The 26,184-nt window shown below is 40.5% G+C and overlaps 1 protein-coding gene across 3 annotated transcripts in view; it reads right to left on the minus strand.

Moving 5' to 3' along the window:
• The window catches only part of Adamts20 (ADAM metallopeptidase with thrombospondin type 1 motif 20), a 131,522-nt gene that overhangs the window by 77,261 nt on the left and 28,077 nt on the right, over positions 1 to 26,184 (minus strand). For all 3 annotated transcript variants that reach the window (XR_013046564.1, XR_006066118.2, XM_006974321.4), the window contains exons 5-10: positions 20,144 to 20,227; positions 19,319 to 19,443; positions 17,702 to 17,742; positions 10,915 to 11,020; positions 9,038 to 9,184; positions 7,003 to 7,144 (exon numbers count right to left, since the gene is read on the minus strand). Coding sequence is in view for 1 of the 3 variants with exons in the window: in XM_006974321.4 (XP_006974383.1) it covers positions 7,003 to 7,144; positions 9,038 to 9,184; positions 10,915 to 11,020; positions 17,702 to 17,742; positions 19,319 to 19,443; positions 20,144 to 20,227 (645 nt within the window). In the remaining 2 variants the exon portion in view is untranslated. The remainder of the gene's footprint in view (positions 1 to 7,002; positions 7,145 to 9,037; positions 9,185 to 10,914; positions 11,021 to 17,701; positions 17,743 to 19,318; positions 19,444 to 20,143; positions 20,228 to 26,184) is intronic.

Raw genomic sequence — 26,184 nt, forward strand, 5'->3', positions numbered from 1 at the left:
AAGATTTGTGACTAGGCTTCCTCCAGCCTCCACTGCGTTGGATGTATTGGACGAAGTCCCTGCCTAGGCTTGTATTGCTTTTGGATATCCAGAATTAAACCTTGCTTTTGCATTCCGGCATGCTCGTCTTTGGTGGTCTCTCTGGGGGTCACGATCTGGGCACAACATTTTGGGGCTCTCCGGGATCCCCAGAGACCCCCCGCCGGGACACCTAAGAGCTCCGGAGGTCCATCTGCACCGATCGGTAAGAGCGCTCCATTTTCTTGTCTTTGTTTTCCTGTTACTTTCATTCTTTTATCCGAAGCCGGCGGTTGAATCTGACAGGCTCACCTTGGCGGACGCGCCTGTAAGGTGACCTGGAGGAGTTGGAAGACGTTCCAACCCCTCATCAGGACGCAGGGGTCCTCACAGGTCCCCCAGTCATAGGACGCCCGAGAGGGGTCCGTCTGTTAGGATGCCCGTGAGGGGTCCATCTGTTTGGATCCGTCTGGGGATCGGGAGATGCCCGTGAGGGGTCTGTCTGTTTGGATCCATCTGGGGATCGGGAGATTCTGTTGAATTGTCCCTGTCCCATCTGTAGGTCTTTGGCATTATCGAGGCTCCCTCTCCGGACTCTCGTCTGCCTGGACCATCTGTAGGGCCCTTGTTCTTCCTTTTTGTCTGCCTATCTTGTTCGTCAGTGTTATTTGTTATACCTTCATAAATGTATAAATGTGTGAGAACTGTGGCCACATGTGTGAGTGTTTTATGCCTGAGCTTGCGTGTGCATTGGGACTTGTGGGCCGATTGCCAGCCGAAGGGATGGAGACCCCTTCGGTGGTTGAACTGGCACAGACTAACCTAACATTGCTTCCCTGCTCTCTCTGACCAGAGCACAGGCAGCAGGCAGCAGAAAGCTTGCAATGACTCTGGCAGGCAACGGCTGCACAGCTGCTACTTCGGGGACCCAGGGTGCCGCTGAGAGGGCTAGGCCGTCTGTGAGCATCATGGGGCCTAGATGCAGCGGGTTCGGGGCCCCAGCTCACTCAAAAAGCTGTGGAGTAGAGGCTTGGCTGCTTGGGAACTAGGCATGGCTTTGTGCTAGAGCGGGCTGTGAACACTGTTGGGCTCAGATATGGTGGGCAGGTTCTGGCTGGGCTCCTGTGTGGACATGGGGCGGAACTGGCGGAAGCCAGCAGGAGCCTCAAGGAGCTCAGTGTGGGGGCTGGTGGAGAACTAATTGCCCTTCCAGGGTCACAGCTGAGGAGTGGCCTACAGGTTTGTGGGCCCAGCCAGGGCGCGGAGTCACTTTCAGTCTGTCATTCTCGTGTTCTTGAACAGCAATCTTTTGTCTCCATGGTGCACACTTTCCCCGTTCTCTTCCATGCTGTTGGGTGGGGCTCCCAAGACCTGCCCTGAGGCTAAAACCTGATCAAGGTCTGGCTCCAAGAATGGAATGTCACCAACAGTTTCTTGTCTGCGGTACAGTGCTGATGCAAATTGAGTTTTCTTGTTATGGTGTATGCATGTATTTCTGTTCTTGTTTAAACTATTGTAACTTTACAATATATTCTAGAGTACTGAGGGAAATCACAAGAAAGACTTTGGTAAGAGTTTCTGTTTTAAAAGAAAAGCAAAAGCGGAATTTGTCTGGAGTAAATGTCTGAAATGCACACATAAAGAAGATGGAGCAATCCCATACCAATGAATTAACAGCACAACTGAAAGCTCTAGAACAAAAAGAAACAAACTCACCCAGGAGAAATAGACGCCAGGAAATAATCAAATTGAGGGCTGAAATCAACGAAATAGAAAACAAGAGAACAATACAAAAAATCAATGAAACAAAGAGTTGGTTCTTTGAAAAAATCAACAAGATAGACAAACCACTAGCCAAATTAACCAAAAGGCAAAGAGAGAACACCCAAATTCACAAAATCAGAAATGAAAAGGGAGACATAACAACAGACAATGAGGAAATCCAGAGAATCATCAGATCATACTTCAAAAACCTGTACTCCACAAAAATGGAAAACCAGGAAGAAATGGACAATTTTCTGGATAAATACCAAATACCAAAATTAAATCAAGACCAGATAAATCATTTAAATAGACCAATAACCCCTAAAGAAATAGAAACAGTCATCAAAAGTCTCCCAACTAAAAAAAGCCCAGGACCAGATGGTTTCAGTGCAGAATTCTACCTGACTTTCAAAGAAGAACTAATACCAATCCTCTTCAAAGTGTTCCACACAATAGAAACAGAAGGAACACTACCAAACTCTTTTTATGAGGCTACAATTACCCTGATACCCAAACCACACAAAGATGCAACAAAGAAAGAGAACTACAGACCAATCTCCCTCATGAACATTGATGCAAAAATACTCAACAAAATATTGGCAAACCGAATCCAAGAATACATCAAAACAATCATCCATCACGACCAAGTAGGATTCATCCCAGGGATGCAAGGATGGTTCAACATACGGAAATCAGTCAATGTAATATACCATATAAACAAACTGAAAGAAAAAAACTACATGATCATCTCTCTAGATGCTGAAAAAGCCTTTGACAAAATCCAACACCCCTTCATGATAAAGGTCTTAGAAAGAATAGGAATACAAGGAACATTCCTAAACATAATAAAAGCAATTTATAGCAAGCCAACAGCAAACATCAAATTAAATGGAGAGAAACTCAAAGCGGTACCACTAAATTCAGGAACAAGACAAGGCTGTCCACTCTCCCCATATTTATTCAATATAGTACTAGAAGTTCTAGCTAGAGCAATAAGACAACAAAAGGAGATCAAAGGGATACAAATTGGCAAGGAAGAAGTCAAACTTTCACTATTTGCAGATGATATGATAGTATACATAAGTGACCCCAAAAACTCTACCAGGGAACTTCTACAGCTGATAAACTCCTTCAGTAAAGTGGCAGGATACAAGATCAACTCAAAAAAATCAGTAGCCCTCCTATACACAAATGATAAAAGGGCTGAGAAAGAAGTCAGAGAAACATCACCCTTTACAATAGCCACAAATAATATAAAATACCTTGGGATAACACTAACTAAACAAGTGAAAGACCTTTTTGATAAGAACTTTAAATCTCTAAAGAAAGAAATTGAAGAAGATATCAGAAAATGGAAGGATCTCCCATGCTCATGGATAGGTAGGATTAACATAGTAAAAATGGCAATCTTACCAAAAGCAATCTACAGATTCAATGCAATCCCCATCAAAATCCCAACACAATTCTTCACAGACTTGGAAAGAAAAATACTCAACTTTATATGGAAAAACAAAAGACCCAGGATAGCTAAAAGAATCCTATACGATAAAGCAACCCTTGGAGGCATCACCATCCCTGACCTCAAACTCTACTATAGAGCTATAGTAATAAAAACAGCTTGGTACTGGTATAAAAACCGACATACGGACCAATGGAATCGAATTGAAGACCCTGACATTAATCCATGCACATATGAACACCTGGTTTTTGACAAAGGAGCCAAAACTATACAATGGAACAAAGAAAGTATCTTCAACAAATGGTGCTGGCATAACTGGATGTCAATATGTAAAAGATTACAAATAGATCCATATCTGTCACCATGCACAAAACTCAAGTCCAAGTGGATCAAAGACCTAAACATAAATCCAGCTACACTAAACTTAATAGAAAAGAAGATAGGAAGCACTCTTGAACGCATTGGCACTGGAGACCATTTCCTAAATAAAACACCGACAGCACAGACCCTGAGCACAACCATTAATAAATGGGACCTCTCAAAACTGAGAAGCTTTTGCAGGGCAAAAGACACAGTCAATAAGACAAAAAGACAGCCAACAGATTGGGAAAAGATCTTCACCAACCCCACATCTGACAGAGGATTGATCTCCACAATATATAAAGAACTCAAGAAACTAGACATCAAAGCACTGAACAGTCCAATTAAAAAATGGGCTAAAGAGCTAAACAGAGAATTCACAAAACAAGAACTACAAATGGCTGAAAGACATTTAAAGAAATGCTCAACATCCTTAATCATCAGAGAAATGCAAATCAAAACGACTCTGAGATACCACCTTACACCTGTTAGAATGGCTAAGATCAAAAACACCAATGACAACCAATGTTGGAGAGGATGTGGAGCAAAGGGAACACTCCTCCACTGTTGGTGGGAATGTAAACTTGTACAACCACTATGGAAATCAGTATGGCGGTTTCTCAGAAAATTAGGAATTGAACTACCTCAAGACCCAGCCATCCCACTCTTGGGCATATACCCAAAGAATGCTGATACATACCATAAAGATACATGCTCAGCTATGTTCATAGCAGCACTATTTGTAATAGCCAGAACCTGGAAACAACCTAGATGCCCATCAACGGAAGAATGGATGAAAAAAATGTGGTACATATACACAATGGAGTACTACTCAGCAGAGAAAAACAATGAAAGCATGAAATTTGCAGGCAAATGGATGGAACTAGAAAAAATCATCCTGAGTGAGGTAACCCAAACCCAGAAAGACAGTTATGGTATGTACTCACTCATTGGTGGATTCTAGATATAAAATGAACAATCAGACCACAACCCATAGAACCATAGAGGCTATATATATAGCATGGAGGTCCCTAGGACGACTGTGGCATATAATAAATTTCAGTTTTACTCAATTATTGAAAAAAATAGCCAAATGAATGGAAACACATGAACTATGAACCAAAGACTGAGGGGCTCCCAGCTGGATCAGGCCCTCTGAATAGGTGTAACAGTTGATTGGCTTGATCAGTTTGGGAGGCATCTAGGCAGTGGGACCAAGTCCTGTGCTCATTCCATGAGTTGGCTGTTTGAAACCAGGAACTTATGCAGGGACACTTGGCTCAGTTTGGGAGGAAGGGACTGGACCTGCCTGGACTGAGTCTACCAAGTCGATCACAGTCCTCGGGGGAGGACTTGTCCTGGAGGAGGTGGGAATGGAGGGTGGGCTGGGGGTAAGGGGAGGGCGTGGGAGGGGGGAGAATAGGGGAACCCATGGCTGATATGTAGAACTGAATGGTATTGTAAAATAAAAAATATATATCAAAAAAAAATAAATAAATAAATAAATATACACACATCCTAAAAAAAAAAAAAAAAAAAAAAAAAGATTTGTGACTATATAGCTGGGCAGTGGTGGCGCATGCCTTTAATCCTAGCACTCAGGAGGCAGAGGCAGGTGGATCTCTGTGAGTTCAAGGCCAGCCTGGGCTAGAGAGTGATTTCCAGGAAAGGCACCAAAGCTACACAGAGAAACCCTGTCTCGAAAAACCAAAAGAAGGAGAAGGAGGAGGAGGAGGAGGAGGAGGAGGAGGAGGAGGAGGAGGAGGAGGAGGAGGAGGAGGAGGAGGAGGAGGAGGAGAAGAAGAAGAAGAAGAAGAAGAAGAAGAAGAAGAAGAAGAAGAAGAAGAAGAAGAAGAAGAAGAAGAAGAAGAAAGATTTGCAACTATGAATTCAAGGTCTGAAGTGTATGGGTCACTATGTGAGATAAGCTCGGCAGTTCTGCACTCTTGCTGGCTATCAAGTGCCCTCCACTGATCGGTTCAATAAGCATTCATTGTGTGGCAGCCTCTACGTGATGATCCCGGACTGTTGACTGGGGGAGGCGGGTGGACTAGCCCATATCTGAAATGACTGAAATCAGAAGTTTTCAGATTTTAATTTGTTTATACTTTGGGTTTTTTTTTTTCATAAGCTATCCTGGAATTGAGACCCAGGCCTAAGCACAAAACTGACCTGTGTTGTGTGTGTGTGTGTGTGTACTGTGTACACACAGAACTGAAAGCAAGTTTCCCAATACTTTTCATAGTGACCTGTTTTCAGACCTGGGGCTCTCAACATGTACACATTTAATTTAAGTAAATTAAGTCTGTATTCCTGGTCCCAGAGGTCCTCATATTCCATTAAGGTAGAAGCAGCTTGGCAAATTCATGAAAAGAAGTGAAGAAAATATAATGCTCATTCTGCTCAGAAAAGTGAGACATGCATTCAGCACAGCACTGTTCTTTGTAAACCAAATCCTAACTTTATACCTACATTAAAATAAAAAATTGTGCTAGGCAGAGGTGGCACACACCTTTAATCCCAGCACTCAGGAGGGAAAGGCAGGTGGATCTCTAGAGGGTAGCCTGGCCTACAGAGTGAATTCCAGGACAGCCAAGGCTGTTACACAGAGAAACCCTGTCTCAAAAAACAACAACAAAATCATGATGATAGAACCAATACAAGTGTTATAATGATTTATTTCCATGGAAAGCTAAAATGTGTGACCTATGAAAAGTTCCCAAATTAAATTGTGAAGAATATTTTGATTAAAATTGAACATATGCCACAAATATAATTCTTTTGCATTTATATCTATGCAATAGACATGTAAGGCTGGAGAGACGGCTCAGTGGCTAAGAGCAATTACTGCTCTTTCAGTGGACTTGAATTCAGTTCCCAGCACCCACACCTGGCAGTTCATAGCCTCCTGTAACCCCAGCTCCAGGACATCCAACATCCTCTTCTGGTCTCTGTGGGCGCTGTACTCACATACACATAGTCTCACTGACACCCACAAAAACACGTAATTAAAAATAAAATAAATATTTAAAAATATATATATTCTATTATATTTGTGATGTCCTTAAAGCAATTCAGTACTAAAGCATCAACGTTTTAACCTCTTCCCCCAAAGTAAGTGTTTCAATATTTTTAAATTTTATATTATATAGTTTTACTATGGCTATGGGACTACATCACAGGAATACATCACAGGAATCTGTGAGAGTTAACAAGAACAATTTGGAAGTACCTAGTAGAGCACTGGACACTTAGCAAATCCTCTATTAGCTTTGGTTTCTCATTATTTTAGGCCCTTTCTATGAAATACCACTTAATTTCACTTTTGTTCAAGAATAAGTATACATTTTGCAATACATTCTTGCTATAACTTTCAGGCAAAAAGGTAGAGTTTTTCTTACCAAATAGGGACACACTTGTGATCCAGGACCAAACATAAGCTCACACTGTTTGTTCACATCATACACTGAACCAGGAAGCTGTGGAGACAGGTCATATATTCTTCCATTTGGTTTGTCAAGAAGGCATTCTCCATGGCCAGTGCTGAACCAGACACAGAATATGAGAGTGTGAATACACTTGCACACACATTAGTATCTCTACCAGGTTTCTATAGTTACTTACTTTCAAGGACAATGTTCACACCTTCCCATTTAAAAAAAAAAAAAAACTATACCCCTTGTTTAAAACTATAGTCACACCAGCCAAGCAAAATTCTTATACACAGTGACAATATCAGTTTGCGTGGAATTTTAACTGTGCCTGTTTGTACTGGATCCCCATGCACACCCAGAAGCTACAGTGGCATGGGGGTGGGTGGGGCTAGAGCTCAATGGTAGACCATCTCCCCAACATGTGTAAGAACCTGGCACTGCAAATTAGAACTGTTTAATAACAAGTTATCATAATATAATTAACACCACACTTTCAGTGTCCATTAGCCAAACTGTCAAAATGTAAAAATAAAGGTGTATTATGTTCCTTGTTCTAAACAGCAATAACAACAACAACAACAAAAAGCATTTCAAAAACTTTCATACTTCCTCCACTTTAAGGGCTTTTCAGGGAGTAAGCAAAGGAGTTAGCTCCCTGGCTCCAGGTGCTTGCTTACATTTAAGTTTCCCTCATGACCCACGAAATATGGTTGTGAACAAATTCTTTAACCTAGCTAAGCCAGGTCTCATCTTTCATACATTGACAAGGGTGGTATCTATCTCATAGCTTGCTGTTAGAATACAGTCACATGCTGCTCAATGATGCTTTGGCCAATGACGGGCCAAATGTCAGACAGTGGTTCATGTATGAGTTCCTATTCTAGAACATGGTTCTACTTCTTTCCGTCATTTCCATCAAGAGAGGTAACTGCGAAATACTAATGATTTTATTTTATTTTATTTTTTTAACTTTTCGAGACAGGGTTTCTCTGTGTAGCTTTGCACCTTTCCTGGATCTTGCTCTGTAGACCAGGCTGGCCTCGAACTCACAAGGATCCACCTGCCTCTGCCTCCCAAGTACTGTGATTAAAGGTGTGCACCACCACCGCCCGGTGAAATACTAATGATTTTAACACGAGGGAATAAACGAGGGAAATTGAGAAAGATTTGTACCCAAATATTTTATGGAAAGAGCTTGATAAATCTTAGCAACCATAGTAGAGACACAATTTGGATGAAAGAAATGAAAGAAAAAAAATGGCAGACGGTAAAGACGTAAGGCTGGGGAAGCCAGACCTGCCTCTTGTCAAAGCTACAGAGTCTCAGAGGAACATGTTGGGTTACAGACTCCATCCCTGTGGCTGAAGGAGCAGATGTCTATTGACTTCAGCTATTCTCGTCTTGAAGGGGAACCTTAAATGTCTACCACTCAAACACCTCTCAAAAGATTACTTAGTAACATCCAAAAAAAATAAAGAATGCAGGAGGATATTCTGGTTATCATTAAGTCATCCCATAAACAGTTTTCAAGACAAGAAAATGTTCAAATAAAAAAGCAAGATACATGCCTATATGCCTAAACTATACTAAAAACTTTTCAAGTGAAATTACACACACACACACACACACACACACACACACACACACACACACACACACGGATATATATTTTTTAAACTCTTCAGGCATTCATTTATTGTGTGGGGTTGCACATGGCACAGCACACATGTTGGGGTCAAGAGGACAATTTGCTTGATTCTGTTCTCTCTTTCCACCATGGGGTTCCAGGAATTGAACTACGGTCATCAGGCAAGTGACTTTATCCACCGAGCCATCTTGCTGTCCCATAAATTCTTGTTTTTAAACGTTTATTGGTACACTAGTAATGAAAAATTAACCCTCTCTTAAACCACTCCAAATGAACATACGAACATGCAGTTTGAAATCTGATGGTTTAGAAAGTGGTCACTTGTCAACTGAAGTCACAGAAATTCAGACTTACTCGAGAAACTCTGTTATGTGCTTCTGACTACAAGCTGACCAGGTCCAAGGACTTGTGTGGTAATTAAGCGTTGGGGCCATCACGTGATACTGATGTTTAATCCCAGCTTCTTTACATTTATAACTGTCATCATGTGGAACATTAAACCTGAAAATGAAAACAAACACTTAAGACATATTAATGTATGCAACATTAATAACAATTACCTTGTATTTCTACAACTGCACAGTGTGAAATACAAATAATTCTAGTTGTATCAAGTTTTGTACTCTCAGTCTTTACATAATGTTCGAAGCCATGGTTTCTGATAAATACCAGATTGTATGTTTGATTAGTCTTACAACTCCCTTATTTGTCATCAAAGTCCAAAGGGCAAAAATGTTTGGAATTTGTTTCACCTACTCAGGATATGAGCATAAAATTCACATCAGAAGGCCTACATGTCCCAACCTGGACATCTATGGGATGGGTGTACACATAGTAGGTAAGGTACCACCACACTCAATTCTAGACCCTCGACTAGAGCTGCAGTATGCAAAGACAGTCATCCCCAGCTCAGTATCATTCTGCATATCACCCACATATCAGCAGAAGCCTGGGGCTTCGGGGCTTCTGGCCTATCAAGTGACAATCAACAGACCAGAATAAAAACATACCTCAAGGGCACCCAAATATTGACAATGGGAATAGCAAGTGAAGAACCAGCAGGTCAGCAAGAGACTGTATGGTAGGCTTCAGAGATTCAAAATCTGGGTGAAAATCACCCTTACTGTCTATCCACATTTGAGAAATACTGAGGTTCCTCAGGGAGAAGGCCACTGTCTAGCGAACACAACATGCCCTGCACTGTGTACTGGTTAGCAGTTTCTAATACTCCCAGCACTGTATACTGGTTAGCAGTTCCCATACTCCCTGCACTATGTACTGGTTAACAGTTTCCAATATGCCCTGCACTGTGTACTACTTAACAGCTTTGGGAACCAGCAAAAGCGTTTTGAGGTACCACTGCAATATCTCAATAATCTGTAGGTCTCCCCCATTCTGCCTCAGCCCCCTGTTCCCCTTTCTATACAAATGCTAGTGACCATGGTGAGCTAGACATTAAAAAGGAACTGAAGCGGAGCCTGCTAATTAAGTTACCCCATTTCAAATTACTGTCTACAGATATCCTAAAGCAATGACCAGGAAAGGAACATGGTCAAACCAAGAGGCAACTTTAATCTCGATTCCTTACCAGCAGTAAACAAGGAACACACTGACCTATCCTGCGGCTGCTTTGGGAATTAGTTCTCAGAAGATGATTTATAGGACTTTGAAGCTTTTCCTGGGAGATCTGAGCATGCCATGGGAAATCATGGCATCCATTCTTACAGCACAGAACCCCAACAGGGTTTTCATAAAATGGGAATAAGAGGACTCAAAACAGTTGTAGGAAATGCTCTAAAAAGAATCATTTCATGAATAGGAAACCCCATGGACCTGTGCTAGGGCTCTGAGCAATAAGAGCAGGATTCAAGTTGGTCTTTCAAGTATTATTGGGGAGTTCTTCTGAACCAGGAGCCTTTGTAGGCCCTCCCAGACGATGGCAGAGGGTACCTGGTTATCTATAGGATAACAAGGAATAAAGGCCAGAGGTGCCTGTCACGTAAGGCAGTACAGTAAGTGCAACAAAAGAATCCCCAGGTTCTAGTTCTTTGACTAGTCTGTTGATCTGTGTAGGCTATCTGACCCAACACAGATCACAAAATCCCACCAAGTTAGTCTTTCAAGAGTCAAGGATGAAAACCACACTACACTCTTTGACGAAGGAATACCGTACTCATGGCTGAATGACCGCAACTGGAAGTCACGTTCTCCAGGTAAGGGAAGGTACTCACACATGCCCAAGCTCGTGGGCGATGGTGAAGGCAGCACTCAGCCCATTCTCTTCACTGATGGAGCAGCTCCTCAAGGGATCGCACAGGGTGCCCAACTCTGCTAAGCCTAAAGAGTAACACACACGTACTTCATCAAAGTGGGAAGTGCCACCAAAATCACAAGGTGACACTAAACCTAAGGCACTGGTGGTGGCGTTGTGACTTGGAAATAAATGCAGAATTGTCTATTAATAGTGAACAAATATTTAGAGCCAAAAGATAAAAGAACAGACTGAATAGTTTGCATGGAAATGTTTTTTGTTTTGTTTTGGTATTTTTGTTTTTGAGGGTTTTTTTTGGTAAACTTTTAGATTCTCCAATGCAAAATAATAATAGCAAAATAGGATGAGCAAATATTCTTCTGCAAACATAGGGAAAGGGAAAAGAGAACTGTCTAGTGTGGGTAATACAAAAGGCAAAGAGTGCCAACCAGTAGACAAATCAAGAAGAGATCAAGAGCTACAGTGAAGCTTGGAGTATACATAAACTGAAACACCACACGATTACACGAACAAAGTCCAAGTGTTTGACATGGTGTTTGGCATTTAATGCATGCCAGCTAAAGCAAGGCACAGCTGTGGTAGAAGGGTCACTGTAAGCACTCAGTAGTCCCTGACTATTTGGGCAACAGGAAGGAGTATTATATAACAGAATCCTCTCTCCAATACAAAGGGTGACATGTGAACAAGCATGTTGTGGAAAGATGAAAGCAGTAGGACCTAGGTGGACACCAACAACAATGACAATTCCAGCTTATAGAGTCCTCCGAGCTGAAAGGGTGAAAAATTCGATGATAATCATCCATTATTACAATCCCAACTCCATCACCATCACTGAGGTTAGATGTTTGGGTTTTAAATGCTAGTCAATACTACAGTTTCTGGTAATTCTACCCATTAATGTTTACTTGTAAATTTATCTACTTGCCTGCGAGGATTCTTTTTCACAAAACAGCTCTTGTCTTGTGAAACATCTTGCAACATCAACTTCTCACTACATATTTAGGGATTAGTACTGAACAAATGGGATTCTGTCAGATACCGTGTTCACTCCTCCTCCTCCTAGGCATCCTTTTATTCACAAAAGTTAAAAACCTGGACATCATCCTAGCATGGAGGCAGATTTCCAAACCATCATAAAGTTTTGTTGTGCATTTAAAGAAATGAAAGTTAAACTCTGAAATCGAAGGCTCAGATTTTCATCAGCCAACGAAAGGGTTCCCCTCTTTGTGAATCTCTTGCCAAGAGGCCTGGCTTGGGCGACGTCTTCTCCAGAAGACCTTTCCTTGGAATCATTATGAGTAAAGAAACCCTAAGTTTAAAATCTATGCTTCCACATGTATTCTTCTAATCAATTTATAATGTATTATATAATGCATTTATATGTGATATATAAATCACATATGGATATAGATATAATCCACTTTATATGCATTTTTCCTTTGTCAAAACAGGTGAACAGTGAAGACACTTCTCATGGATGCTCTTCTGTCTCCTTCATCAGTAGTAACAAGCTGCCAGCAGCCGAGTGCCCAAGGACTCATCTGCAGAGCCTAGCTGAGATTTGGAATGCGATACCAATTCTTTTACCACCTCACTTTACGTTTCATCTTTAAAAGCACACATTCTAAAATGAATGCTTTACTCATAGAACAGACTTGTAAGCATCTATTTCTTATATGATCAGAAAATGGGCCACAAAACAAGGCCACTTATGCATACCAACAAAATCTGAAACAAATGGTTAGCACTGTGGTACCAAGCAGCTGATTCTGAGATCTCTCAAAGCTACCCAAGATAGAGGGGAGCATGAGCACCCATTTTATCAAGGTCCCCTGTGTGAGAATAAAAGACACAAACCAGAGCATTGGCTCAGCAGTTAAGAGCACTGGCTGCTCTTCCAAAGGACTTCGGTTCAATTCCCAGCACCTATACAGTGGGTTACAACCATCTGTAACTCCAGTTCCAGGGGATGCAACACCATCTGCTGATCTCTATTGGCACCGGGCATGTGTGTGGTGCACAGACATACATTTGGGGGAAAACACTGATACACATAAATTGTATACACACATACATACACATCATTAAGAATTTTACTGCTGGGAGCTGGAGTGATGGCTCAATTGTTTAAAGTACCTGCTGCTCTTGCAGGAGACTTGGGTTCAATTCCAGCCCCCACATGGCAGCTCACACACACCTGTAACATCAGTTCTAGGGGATCTGAAGCCCTCTTCTGACCTCTGTGGGCACCAAGAATACATGCAGTGCACATACATGCAGAGAGAACATTCACACACAGAACACAAAAATAAGTCTAAAAAGACCTACAACTAAACAGAGTATAATTCTAACCAAGAAAAGTCAGACAATAAAGTAATAATATAAACATACAGAAAATAAATGTCATCTTAAAAGGGAGACCCAAAAAGATAGATTCAAAATGGAAATGTAAAAACATCAGAAATTAGTATTTGCCATCAATAGCCTACACTAAAAATACTTTCCAGGCTGTGTAGCTTAGAGGGGATATAAAAAGGAGAATGACATCAAGGACAAGTTTGGGAGGTGGGGAGATCCATCCTTGGGCAGAAGTGCTTGCTGTCCAAGCAGGAAGACCTGAGTTCAAATTCCCAGCACCTATCCCAAACAAACAAAAACACCTTTGAAGTCACGTGCACTTGTAACCCTAGTACTGTCGGGATCAGAGACAGGAGGATTACTGGGACTTGCTGGCTGCTCCAGGTTCAATGGCAGATACTATCTCAAGGGGATAATGTTGGAGCAGAACACCCCATATGCACATATACATATATCATACATATCACACACACACACACACACACACACACACACACACACACACACACTCAAGGTCTGAGGTGAAGGAAGTGATGAAAACTGGACAAATATGGATACGAAGTTTTAAAATTATTTAACATAAAATAATGGCTAGGCTGGGCAGTGGTAGCACACACCTTTAATCCCAGCACTCGGGAGGCAGAGCCAGGTGGATCTCTGTGAGTTCAAGGCCACCCTGAACTACAGAGTGACTTCTAGTAAAGGCACAAAGCTACACAGAGAAACCCTGTCTCGAAAAACCAAAATAATAATAATAATAATAATAATAATAATAATAAGAAGAAGAAGAAGAAGAAGAAGAAGAAGAAGAAGAAGAAGAAGAAGAAAAAGCAAGGTTTACATAATTTAAATAAAGCAATGGACACTATATAGGACCAGCCAACCAAAGGTAATTTGGTCTTTGCTCATTTGCTGAGGAGAGAGTGTTAGAGAAAGTTAACTCGTCCTCCTGGTTGGGTATTGGAGAATTGGAAGGAAAGATATATCTACCCAACCAAGAACAGCTGGGATATCTACTGTGTATTCAGACATGACATAATTATATACATTGGAAGAAAATAATATATACTATTGCAGAGTATTCTTATACTTAATAGCTCTACTTAAATGAAGATTTTAATATGAGGACATAACATGGTTTAAATTTTTTCAAATGAACAAAGAGCCAAGAGTAGTCAAAGTGCGTGGAAAAGCAAAAAAAGGAGGATGAGCTTTGCTTGGGGAGGTTAGAGGGAGAAATAACAGTAAGGGTGTCTTAAAAAGTTATCAAGAATCACATTGTTCTAGCTAAAACTATGTGATACATTTATGTGTGTACATATATATATATGCATATATAAACTTAAGTGAAAATTTCTCATCTGAACTGACAATGCCCTCCCCAAGAGCAATAGACAATCTAACAAAAACAAAACAAAGAAAAACAAAACAAAACAAAAAACAAAAAAAAAAACTAACACTAGGCATGAGAAGCCTCCTTTTGAGTTGTTGTTCAGGGTTGTGCAAGAGACCCCAAAAATATAACAGGTTGCCCTTGGTCACGTCCTAGAAGTGGAAGATAAACCTAGCTGAAGACATGCTCTTCAAAGGATCCAGGAGGACCCCATTGTATCTGACCTGAAAGACTCCTACCTGAGGAGTAGCTTTCTGGGTACAAGTAGGCACCATATAAGCTTCCAAGTCAGAGAAGCAACCAGTAGTCCTACCCAGCTATGAAGCATAAGAACCATAACACCAACCAGAATGGCATGAGACCCTAAGTGTTGCAGCAGTGGCATTTGTGCCTTGGCAGTAACCAACAGCTCTACAATTGGAATTTGGGTCCACTCAACAAGGGGAAACTATATATGTCTGGTGCTGGAAACAGCCACTACTTTACTAAATCAATAAAATTCCCAACTATACTCTAAATATTTGTTCTTTTACCCAGAGAGTATAAGTCTCACTCATCCCCTCATCAAAGAAACTTCTCTTTGTAACAGACAGGGACCATTAGAGAAAACCAAAACTGATTAAAATACAGAGAACAAATGGTCCCACCAATACTTATACAAGAAACAATTTTGGGACCTACAGCTCCAGGATCATTGTGAAAGAGGAGTTAGAAAGATTGTAAGAGCCAGAGAAATAGAAGTTTACTGTGAGATTGCGTCTTCCAGAAAGGTCAGAGAGGCTATAGCCATGAAGTCTCATCAACATGGCGACCTAAACAAGACCTATATAATGACCAATGAACATGCTAATATGGAAAGGGGGAAACTCACAGGGCCTCAGCTCTATGCAAAGAACTACAGGTAATTGGGAGATTCTAAGAGTGGAAGAAATGATCTTCCCCAGGAAAGAGCACTCAGATTATCTACCAAGTGGTCAGCCCTGAGATCACATGCACACCTATAACGTTATACAGGATGAGCATGGTGTGTGTGTGTGTGTGTGTGTGTGTGTGTGTGTGTGTGTGTGTGTGTGTGTGTAACCATAATTAAAGAAGCAGAGGCATGAATTTGAGAGACAAGGGGATTTGCATGGGAAGTGTTGAAGGAGGGAAAGGGAAGGAGGGACTGATAGAACTATAATTACAAAAAATAAAAATATTATGAATTTAAAGTCAGTAATAATAAAATAAGGGAGAGGTGTGTGTCCTACCAATTATGAAAGTTTATACAGAATAACAGTGAAAGTATCACTGAACTGTGTGAGTCAGGCAGGTAGAGATGAAATGAAGGTACAATACGCAGTTAAAGATGCATGGAGATTTAACACAGGGCACAGCAGGTCCTCAAAAAGGGGGGAGAATGACTGTGTGGTTTGCAAATAGAAAAAAAATACAAGAAAACTATACAGACCCCCATGGATTAGAGACTTAAGAATGAGAGAACTCAGTTTTAAATATGTATTTTAAGACATGATAATGTGTTTAAACATTGAGTTATAAAAGGATTTAAGATATGGAAATGCCAAATATAGGGGGAATCATAAATTCAATAAAATTATGTTCTCACACACATGCCCTAAAACAAAGCACAGAGCTGTCAGATATTTGCAAAGTGTTTGGTGTGCAGAAGTAATGATGACTGTCTGAAAGGAAAGCGGTTACAGGAAACAAATGCTAGAGCAGAAAGTTACCGTGTTACTTCCAGTTACTTCATTCCTGCAGAAAAGGAAGTATCAATGGCTGGTAGATACGGAAAAACAAGTTCAAACTTCTCAGCAATCAGCAAAATGAAAGATACATTCCTTTTAGATTGGCAAAGACTGAGAAATCTGAAGGTAACCTCTGTCACCAAGGAAAGAGCCCAAAGGGATGCTTACATCTCCTACCGCCAAACATCTGAATGTGCCCATCATTGCTGCATGCTTATATCTTACTGGCAAACAGTATGAGATATATGTTGATGAGATCACTTTAAAAATGATTTGTATGTGCCGGGCGGTGATGGCGCACGCCTTTAATCCCAGCACTTGGGAGGCAGAGCCAGGCGGATCTCTGTGAGTTCGAGGCCAGCCTGGGCTACAGAGTGAGTTCCAGGAAAGGTGCAAAGCTACACAGAGAAACCCTGTCTCAAAAAACCAAAAAAAAAAAAAAAAAAAAAAAAGATTTGTATGTTATCTAAACTAGCTGGACCACAGTACTTCAGTTTCAGAGTTTTTCAAATTTGGGCATATTTACATAGCACTTGCCGAAAGTCTAATCCTCAAAAGTCTTGAGGATCTGAAACTTTTTGAATGTCACGTGGACCCTTAAAAGTTAGCATTTCAGATTAGGGATGCTCAATCCTCATCAGCACAGTTAATGACCCAATAACTCAACAGAAAAGTCATTAGTCTGACTTTACTAACAGGACATTGGTATATAAATGTGCTGCTATGTAGTATATATCCACTATGCAGAAGTGGAAAGGCATAACCACAGCTACTAAGTTAAAAAAGAAAAAAAAAGCAGATCCTGCCATGTTTAGAAAAGCGTGTGTAGGTAATGTTACTACATTGGTCACCTCATCAGGAAAAGCAGAGACACACAATGAGAACTGAACACGGGTCCGCTATAGGAGAAACCAAGTTCCAGCAGTCAGATTCAGATCTGGTAGCGGGTTCGTGGCTCTACACTACAGTCTTCAAGATGGCTTGTGGGTTACTGTGCATTATCACTCATACACACAGAAACACATTAAATACCATGCCATGCACGGCACTTGGTATTTAGTAACAACTAAAGGTTAATTCTTGTTCCTCTACAAAATTCAGAGGCAGAATCAAAGAAGTAAGAGACATGTACTTACCAAGACAACACATCAAAATTATTAAAATGAAAAAGAGGGAAACTTTAAATGTAATTTTAAATAATTCACTAAACAATCAATAAGCTAAGTTTAATTGATGAAAGAACTTACCTAATGTGTCGCATTTCTCTTTAGCTCCACAAATGTCTTCCCTTAAAACAAAAGATGGTATTTTAAAAGATTTTTCAGAAAATATGGTTGCAGTGAGTCAACACAGAAAGAAGCTTTAATTCTACCAAGACTATCACCAGGCAGCTCCCAACCCCTGTCAGTACATGCTCAAAGACTTTAAAGTCAGTCTGATGCCTCACTTGTGTGCCGCAGTGGGGAACAGATGCTCTGTGAGTCCATGCCGTGAGGATGAAGCTGCTTTCACAGCCACAGTTTACCCCTTTCTGAGGACACCAGCGGTTGTGTACAATGTGTATGCTCTCAGAAATCAGGTTTTACGTTTTGCCTCTTCATTCCTAAGTTTCTGGGTGTGTAGCTGGACAGCGCCCTCATCCACTTCTCTTTCTCCCTCCTATCTTAAATCCTTTCCTGTGAACTCCTGCACTTGATTTCAGCAATAATGCAGGCCAGAACCATAGACTAAGACGGTGTGGAGAAATTAAGATAATCCAGCTTTCATTTAAAAAGGGATAAAATAGACTTTGATTTCAAGGTTCTGGAAGGCCCACCTTCCCTTGAGATTGGCCCCAAAGTGAAGGATTTCATTAGTAAACCATCCAATCAAACATCAAATACTTCGTCTCCCTGTGCTGTGGTGCAGAGACAAGGTGTGATTCAGCACTCAGTGATGGCACTTAGAAGGAGAAAATGGTTTTGTAACAGTGGAAGTTGTTCCTAGCAAAGGAAGCCTAGTGATTATGGCAATCTCTAAGAATCAAAAGCAGGGACAGACACACAGATGATGAGAGAGGACAGACAGAAACACATATAGAGGAAATGAGTAAAACTGCCCCTCGGTTCTACATGTATGTCAATTTCTATGTATTATTTCTAATGTTCTCATTCTGTCTCTAATGATAAGGAATATATTTTATTTAGATCATAGCATGACTCATACCACTGATTTCCCACAATTCCAGTCAAAGAAGACCAATAGAGTTCTCATAAATACTTTCATGTGTTCGTGAAAAGGAACCAGTGTAACCAAAAGATATGAGTTGCCATGACAGAATAGAGAAACCCTCTGTACAAGACAGTTTCAAAAGCCATTGTAACACGAATCTTAAAAGGCCTTATTAATAAAAAATAAAAATAAAAAAAACTTGGGATCCAGATATTGGGGTGAATGCTGAATGATCAGAGAAACAGAATAAGCCACATCTAACCTCACCTCGCCAGTTCCTCAGCTGATCTTATTTCCTAAGACTGAAAGCCTCTGAGTCCTCATCCAAATGGATATCAGCTGAACTGCTGCTAAAAGCTAAAAGCTTTAAAAGGCTTAGTTCCTGGTCCTCACACCTTATACACCTTTCTGCTTCCTGCCATCAGTTCCTGAGATTAAAGTTGTGTGTCACCATGCCTGGTGGTTTCCAGTGTGGCCTTGAACTCACAGAGATCCAAATGGATTTCTGCCTCTCAAGTGATAAGATTAAAGGTGTGTGTGCCACCATTTTCTGGCCTCTATGTCTGTCTAGTGGCTGCTCTGCTCTCTGACCCCAGATAAGTTTATTAAGGTACACAATATATTGGGGGACACAATATCACCACAAGCCATACCTGGTGATGAGAACAGCAGTGTCATGGTGGGAAGGGTGAGCATCATCTAGAACATTCTGAGTCTGTTGCCATAAGCAAAAGTTGCGCAATGTGGTAGCTGCATTAAAGCTGATGACTGGTCCTTCCTGCGTAAATAATGAACAACTCAGTGTCATGGCAAACGTTTCAGCCCTGTTTGCCTCCCAAGTTTACTAGGAATTACAGTTTATCAAACTGCATTTTTACAGGTCCCTAAAGAGTAACATCAGCCCCACTCTTTGCTTTAAGACGGTATGTGTATTTTAGCTTTGTGATTAAAAACTACACTTGATCTTAGCCAAAAGGCCGAGAAGCGATTGTGATTAAAACCTGATCTAGCACAATGATCAAATATTAAGGATTAGAAATCTAACTGTAAAAAATTAATGTATTTTAAATTCTTCAACATTACGATTATAAAGGTAAATGAGTGGATGTTTTCAGTTTGAATTTTTTTTAATTGTTGATTCATATGTGTTCTCTCATTCTATTCAACACCGTTGTCATTCCATTGTATTTCTACCACACAGTCTTTTTGAGACAGGGTCTAACTGTGCAGTGCGGGGTGGGGGTGGGGGTCATCAAACTCACTATGTAGACCAGGCTGGCCTTAAACTCACGAAGACCTGCCTGCCTCTGCATTCCAAGCGTTGGGATTAACCGTGGGCATCACCAAACCCAGTTCAAATTACATTTTTTAAAGTAAGTCTTAAAAGATCACATTTCTAGTTAGACTTCTGTGATCTGCAGTTAGTCCCACCAAAAGCCGGCTACAACCCACAGCCCTCCCTGTATCCCGCTTCTTACCTGCTCACTGTGAATGACAACTAACTTCACAATCACTATATTTATAAGGTTCCCAATGCTTGAGTCCTTGTAGATTGCTGCAACCTGCAAGTAGACACCAAAAGATGAGATGCCTGGGATGACACTTTCTTCCACGGCAAAGCAGAACTAGCCTTGAGTACCCATTCTCCAGCACAGCTACACACGAGAGTCTCGGAGAACCTTTATCAACGCCTGGACTCTGTCCTAACCCTTCCATCCCACCTGATGTGATTGGTTTATATCAGAATCTCTAGGGTTGAAACATGCACCAGCATCTTTGAAAATGCACAGGGATTAAATCATCCTCATGCGAAGCTAAACTTGAGAACCAGTGCCCTAAGCCTTGCTACCTATACCAGTCTACGGCTACATGTTTGCTTTTCAATATTCTAATTATACATGAATCCTTGGTTTGACTCTTGCTCTTTATAAGTATTGTGCTCATACATGACACATGTGCCTTTCACTGCACTCAGGTGTGTAAACATCTGTCACTGAATAACTCCAGGCAACAATGTTGAATTGCGACTCAAAGCAATGAGTAGCCAGAATGACCATTGATATTCAAGAGAATTTTAAAACATATGTACAGGGCAGGCTCTCATGCCTAGAACATGGCATGTTACAATAAAGTCCCTTACAGTGATTTCCTACTTAATAAGCAATAAATTAGCAACAGAATATATATATTGAAAGACTACGTATAAATTTAAGTTTAAATGCAGTAGGCCATTCAGTTCTCACAAGTCTTGTGAGATAGGAACTATTATAGTTTTCACTGTATAGATTAGGACACTAAAATGGAGAACTAGTGGCCTGCAGAAGGTGAGGAGATAAGAAGCTCCAGAACCCACCTCCATATGGGAATCTAATTGTAGAGCTTCAGCCCTCCATGTTAGCGTTTGCAACAGCAGCACTTTGCCTCAAGTTCTCCCCAGGTCCATCTTGCTGCCAAAACTGTCTCACAGCTCTTTTGTACCTCCTTCCCTTCCTCAGTGATGCCCTAGGGGTCACGTGACCTGGCCTTGGAGAAGTTCTATGTGGCCAGGAACCTGGGTTTTAGATCCAGCTCTCGACTACTTTATTGTTCAGCTCTGTGTGTGTGTGTGTGTGTGTGTGTGTGTGTGTGTGTGTGTGTGTGTGTGTCTTTACCAAGTTTGGATGTTAGTAGACCAAGTTTGGAGTGCTCCTATTATTTTTAAAACTTAAGAAGGATTGACTGTAGACCTTCTTGGAAAGTCTGGCAGAATTCTGTTGTGAACCCATCTGGGCTTAGACTCTTTCAGTTAGAAGGGTTTTTATTTGTCTCCTCCTTTTTGTGGGTCTGTTTAGATTGCTTTAACTTTGGTAGTTATCAATAAATTTTATCAATCAATAAATTAATCTATTCCTTCCATATTTTCCAACTTAACAGAGTATAAGATTTTATATCATAGACACATTCCCATTTACAATAGTTTCAAAGGCATAAAATATTTTGTAATAAACCTAACCAAGAAGGTGAAAGAAAACCTCTACAATGAAAACTTCAAATTTCTGAAGAAAGAGATTGAAAACCACTTTAGAAAATAGAAAGACAACCCAACTTCATGAATTGGTAGAGTTAATATTGTAAAAATGACCATCCTACAAAAACCAATGTACAGATTTAATGCAATCCCAATCAAAATACCAACAACATTCTTGACAGAAATAGGTGAAAAATCCTACAATTTATATGGAACTAGAAAAGACCTCAGATAAGCAAAGCAATATTGAGGAAAAAAAATACTAGAGGGATTGCTCTTCCAGACTTCAAGATATACTAAAGCAACAGCAATACAAACAATATGGTACCAAAGCAAAACATGCAGAACAATGAAATTAGACTCATGTTTATCATTCTGCACAAATATTATATCCAAGTGGATAGAGATCTCAGTTTTAAACCTGAAACACTAAAACTGCTAGAAGAAAACATAGGAAGTACTGTTATGTAAGATATAGGAAGGGACTTTCTGAACAAGATTCCATTTACAGAGGAATTTAGGTCAACAATCTACAACTGGGATCTAGTCAACTAAACATCTTTTGTATAGCTAAGGAAACAATCAAACACGATGAAGAAGCCCACAGAATGGGAAGGAATCTTTGCCAGCTACACATGTGACAGAATATTAATATCCAGAATATACAAAGAACCCCAAAACAAAGAGTCAAGGAAACAAATGATCCAATTAAAAAGGGGTCTAGGGATCCAAACAGAGAGTTCTCAATAGAAAGAAAAGTCACTACCAAATATCTCAAAAAGTGTTCGCCATCCTTATGAATGGGAGAAATTGAAATCATGACAACTTTGAAATCTCATCAAGGAATCCTCTCTTTACAGCAAATGGAGACCATCACAGAAAACGACAACTGGACACAATGCTGAGATGTTGCCCAGCCCAATGGACACATCTACATCACAGCTCCTGCACCTACAACTCAGAGAACACAGCAGAAGAACAGAAAAATTGTAAGAGCCAGAATATTAAGAATTCTGCTGTGAAACAGTTTCTCCTAGAAATGGCCATATAAGTAAGACCAGAATACCAGAAATATCAATAGACATGTTAATGGAGAAGCGGGAAAAACTGGTAGGGTCCAACCCCTAGCCTAAGAACTACAAGCAACTATTGATTACTAGGAGGAAGAAAATTAGCTTCTCAAAGCATGGGCCCTTATTGGCTGTCCAGTGTAGATCGGTCAGTCTTGAAACTATATATGCACACAAACCACAAAAATGGACTTGCAGGTGCAGACACACACAGACATACTCACACAGACACACACAAACACACGGACACACACAGACAGACAGACACAGATATACTCACACAGACACACACAAACACGTGGACACACACAGACAGACACAGACATACACACTCACAGACACACAGACATACACATATACATGATCAAGAAAAAGAGGTTATACACTTGAGTGAGGAGCATAGGAAGGATTAGAGCTAGCTTGGAGGGGTTGGATGATACAACTCACTAGTTCCCTCTTCAACTGGAGGTACCCGTGGATGACAATGGAGACAGTAATTCCCTACATCTCTAGAACTACTTTGAAAGTGGACTTCAAAATGATTAAACACATTGACCAGATCTGATAACCTCTGGTCTGACCACCTGTCCTACTGTGCTGAAGATTCAAGTTTTCAAGAAGTGTGAGACATTAAATGCTAAGCCTAAGAAAGCTTTAGGTTAAATCCAGAGAGTCCATCATCCTTTTCCTAGGTTTCCTTCTATTTGTAATGTTGTTTCAACCTTTTAAACCAACAAATATATGTATGGAACCTTAACACATACTGACTTTCCTACATTTCACTTAACATCAAACCCAGGTGTGCAGAGTCTTCTGAATTTGGCCTCTGAGGCAGGGGAGGCACCCACACATGCCTAACCCTCCTCTACATGTTTCTTCCACTCCACTCACAACTTGAGTGGTGCCCCTTCTCAGCCCTGTCACATCTATCACCCTAAAATGAAACCTTTAACACAGGATGGCCAACAGCACCATGCAGGTCCCAGATCCTGCCGAAATCTGTACTCCTCCTACTGAAAACCTTGGAAGTGCCGTGTCTACAGCCTGGATTGTTGTTTCAAGGAATATCAGACACAAGAGTCTTTTCATGGAGTAAAAAAAGTCTGCCTTGCTCTCAGGAAGCTTCAAAATGTCCAAGCTCCTTCAAAAACTATAACATTAACTGATTTTTATATACAATAAAGATGTCAGGACTTTTATTGAGTATAGAAATATTATGAAAATGGTTCTTCCACAGTTCCTGGTGCATTCCTTTGCTTTCTCTAGTCAGCATTTCTAAAGTTCTGCCATCAGTGGTCTTTTATCAACCACACTTCAAACACCACCATCTTTATAAAATCCAGTGTTTTCTTTCAGTACCTCCCTGTAGACAATCTTCTTAACAAATCTCACTTTCTGTTTTGTTTTTTGGTTTTTTTTTTTTTTTTTTTTTTTGGCTTTTCGAGACAGGGTTTCTCTGTGTAGCTTTGCGCCTTTCCTGGAGCTCACTTGGTAACCCAGGCTGGCCTCGAACTCACAGAGATCCGCCTGGCTCTGCCTCCCAAGTGCTGGGATTAAAGGTGTGCGCCACCACCACCCGGCCAAATCTCACTTTCTTATCACTAAGTTTATCCAGTGTTCGCTACATATGATTCAATGTTTTACATGGTAAATGACATGCATTATAATTATTACATATATTATAATTTTCATTAGAACACCCATGGGTCACACACACACAGAGATAAATACAGGGCTACATAATTATTTTAGATTCAGAAGTAAAAAAAAAAAGTACCATCAGTATATGCTTATATTAGTAATCTCTGTCTTTTTTTAAAATCAGTTCAAATTCATGTATGGGTGTATAGTACAATTTCAGAAATTAGCTTTGGATCATCTGTTTTTATCATAATGTACTGTATTCACAAAAATTGTTATTCTATTTTAACTACTTGTTCATCGTTTCAGTAAGTTGACTGAGCACCCACTTTGTATGGAGTACTATATTTAGGCAACATCTAACCTGATATAATTTCAAGGACTTTAGACAAAGTGTCACAGGTAAGGAAAATGAGAAGAACTTAGGATCTTCACAGTAACTTTAACTGGGGAATTCTACCTAAGGAAGCTGGCAAGGTTGCTCTGGGATATCTTTCTGTAGGCTGTGAATATGTGTTGCTCTGACTGGTTGAGAAATAAAGCTACATTGGCCTATGGCAGGGCAGGATGGGGCCAGGTGGGAAAATCCAAAGGAGATAGTAAGAAGGGAAAGGAGAGGCAAGGGAGATGCCATCCCACTGTCCAGGAAGCAGCATGTAATGGCACACAGGAAAAGCCACAGAACACATGGAGACATATAGATTAATAAAAATGGGCTGAGTTTAGTTATACGAGCTAGCTAGCAAGAAGCTTGAGCCATAGGCCATATACAGTTCATAATTAATATAAGCCTCTGTGTGTTTATTTGGGTCTGAGTGGTGGCAGGACACAGGAAATCTTACAGCTACACAAGGTCACACAGACGTGGCTTGGACAAGTCTTTGCAACAGCACAGGTCTCAATTCCATCCAGGCAGAGACATTTCTAGCCATAAAGTATGTCCCTAATAATGCTGAACCTGCACAAATAAGTGACTGACTGTATTTTGTCAATTAAACCTGGACAACTGGAGTATGAGATGGGGTGATTTTTGTGAATACTCCAAAACAAGACTAAATTCAGGGATACTCAGATGACAAAGGTAAGCTGATATATGTGCACACATGTGTATGTATGCATGCATAGAGTTGACATGTTTCTTCATGATACTGGACCTTTGGATACCAAAACCACCACTGTTCATCAGAGAGTCTTAATACCAAAGCAAAGACTCTTGTAGTCCACACATCCTAAGACAGCTCCACTCAAAGTGAGTCTATAACTCAAAAGATGGTGTGCCAAAGCTCTGATTAAGGGGATATTAATAGTAGTCAAAGACACACCCTCTACCATCCATGACAACATATGGAGGTTGTACTGTTCAGATTCAAAGATCAATTACACAAGGATATTCTCTGTCACTAGAGGGCAGAAGCTATTCACATAAAGAACACTTCAAGGATCCTCTGAGAGGCGGCAAGGCAAGATTTTTCAAATATAAAAGCTGCCAGATTAACAGATGAAATTCTGGCTTTAATGAAAACACAACTTGCTCATGTTTACAGTTTGGAAAAACATTTTTAAATTATATATGAAAAAATATCAAATGGGACATTTTAGATGATGTAAGAATTCTATTAAGTTGTGACTGAAGGGATGGCTCAACATTTAAGAATACGTGCTGCTCTTGTAGAGGACACAAGTTCAATACCCAGGTCAGGTAACTCAGGACCACCCCAGGAGATCTCCTTCTTCTGACCTTTAAGGGCACCAACACACGCACAACATACACACAAAATAATAAACATAAAATAAACCTTTG

The sequence above is a fragment of the Peromyscus maniculatus genome, chromosome 20 (genome assembly GCF_049852395.1).
Source record: "Peromyscus maniculatus bairdii isolate BWxNUB_F1_BW_parent chromosome 20, HU_Pman_BW_mat_3.1, whole genome shotgun sequence".
NCBI lineage: Eukaryota > Metazoa > Chordata > Mammalia > Rodentia > Cricetidae > Peromyscus > Peromyscus maniculatus.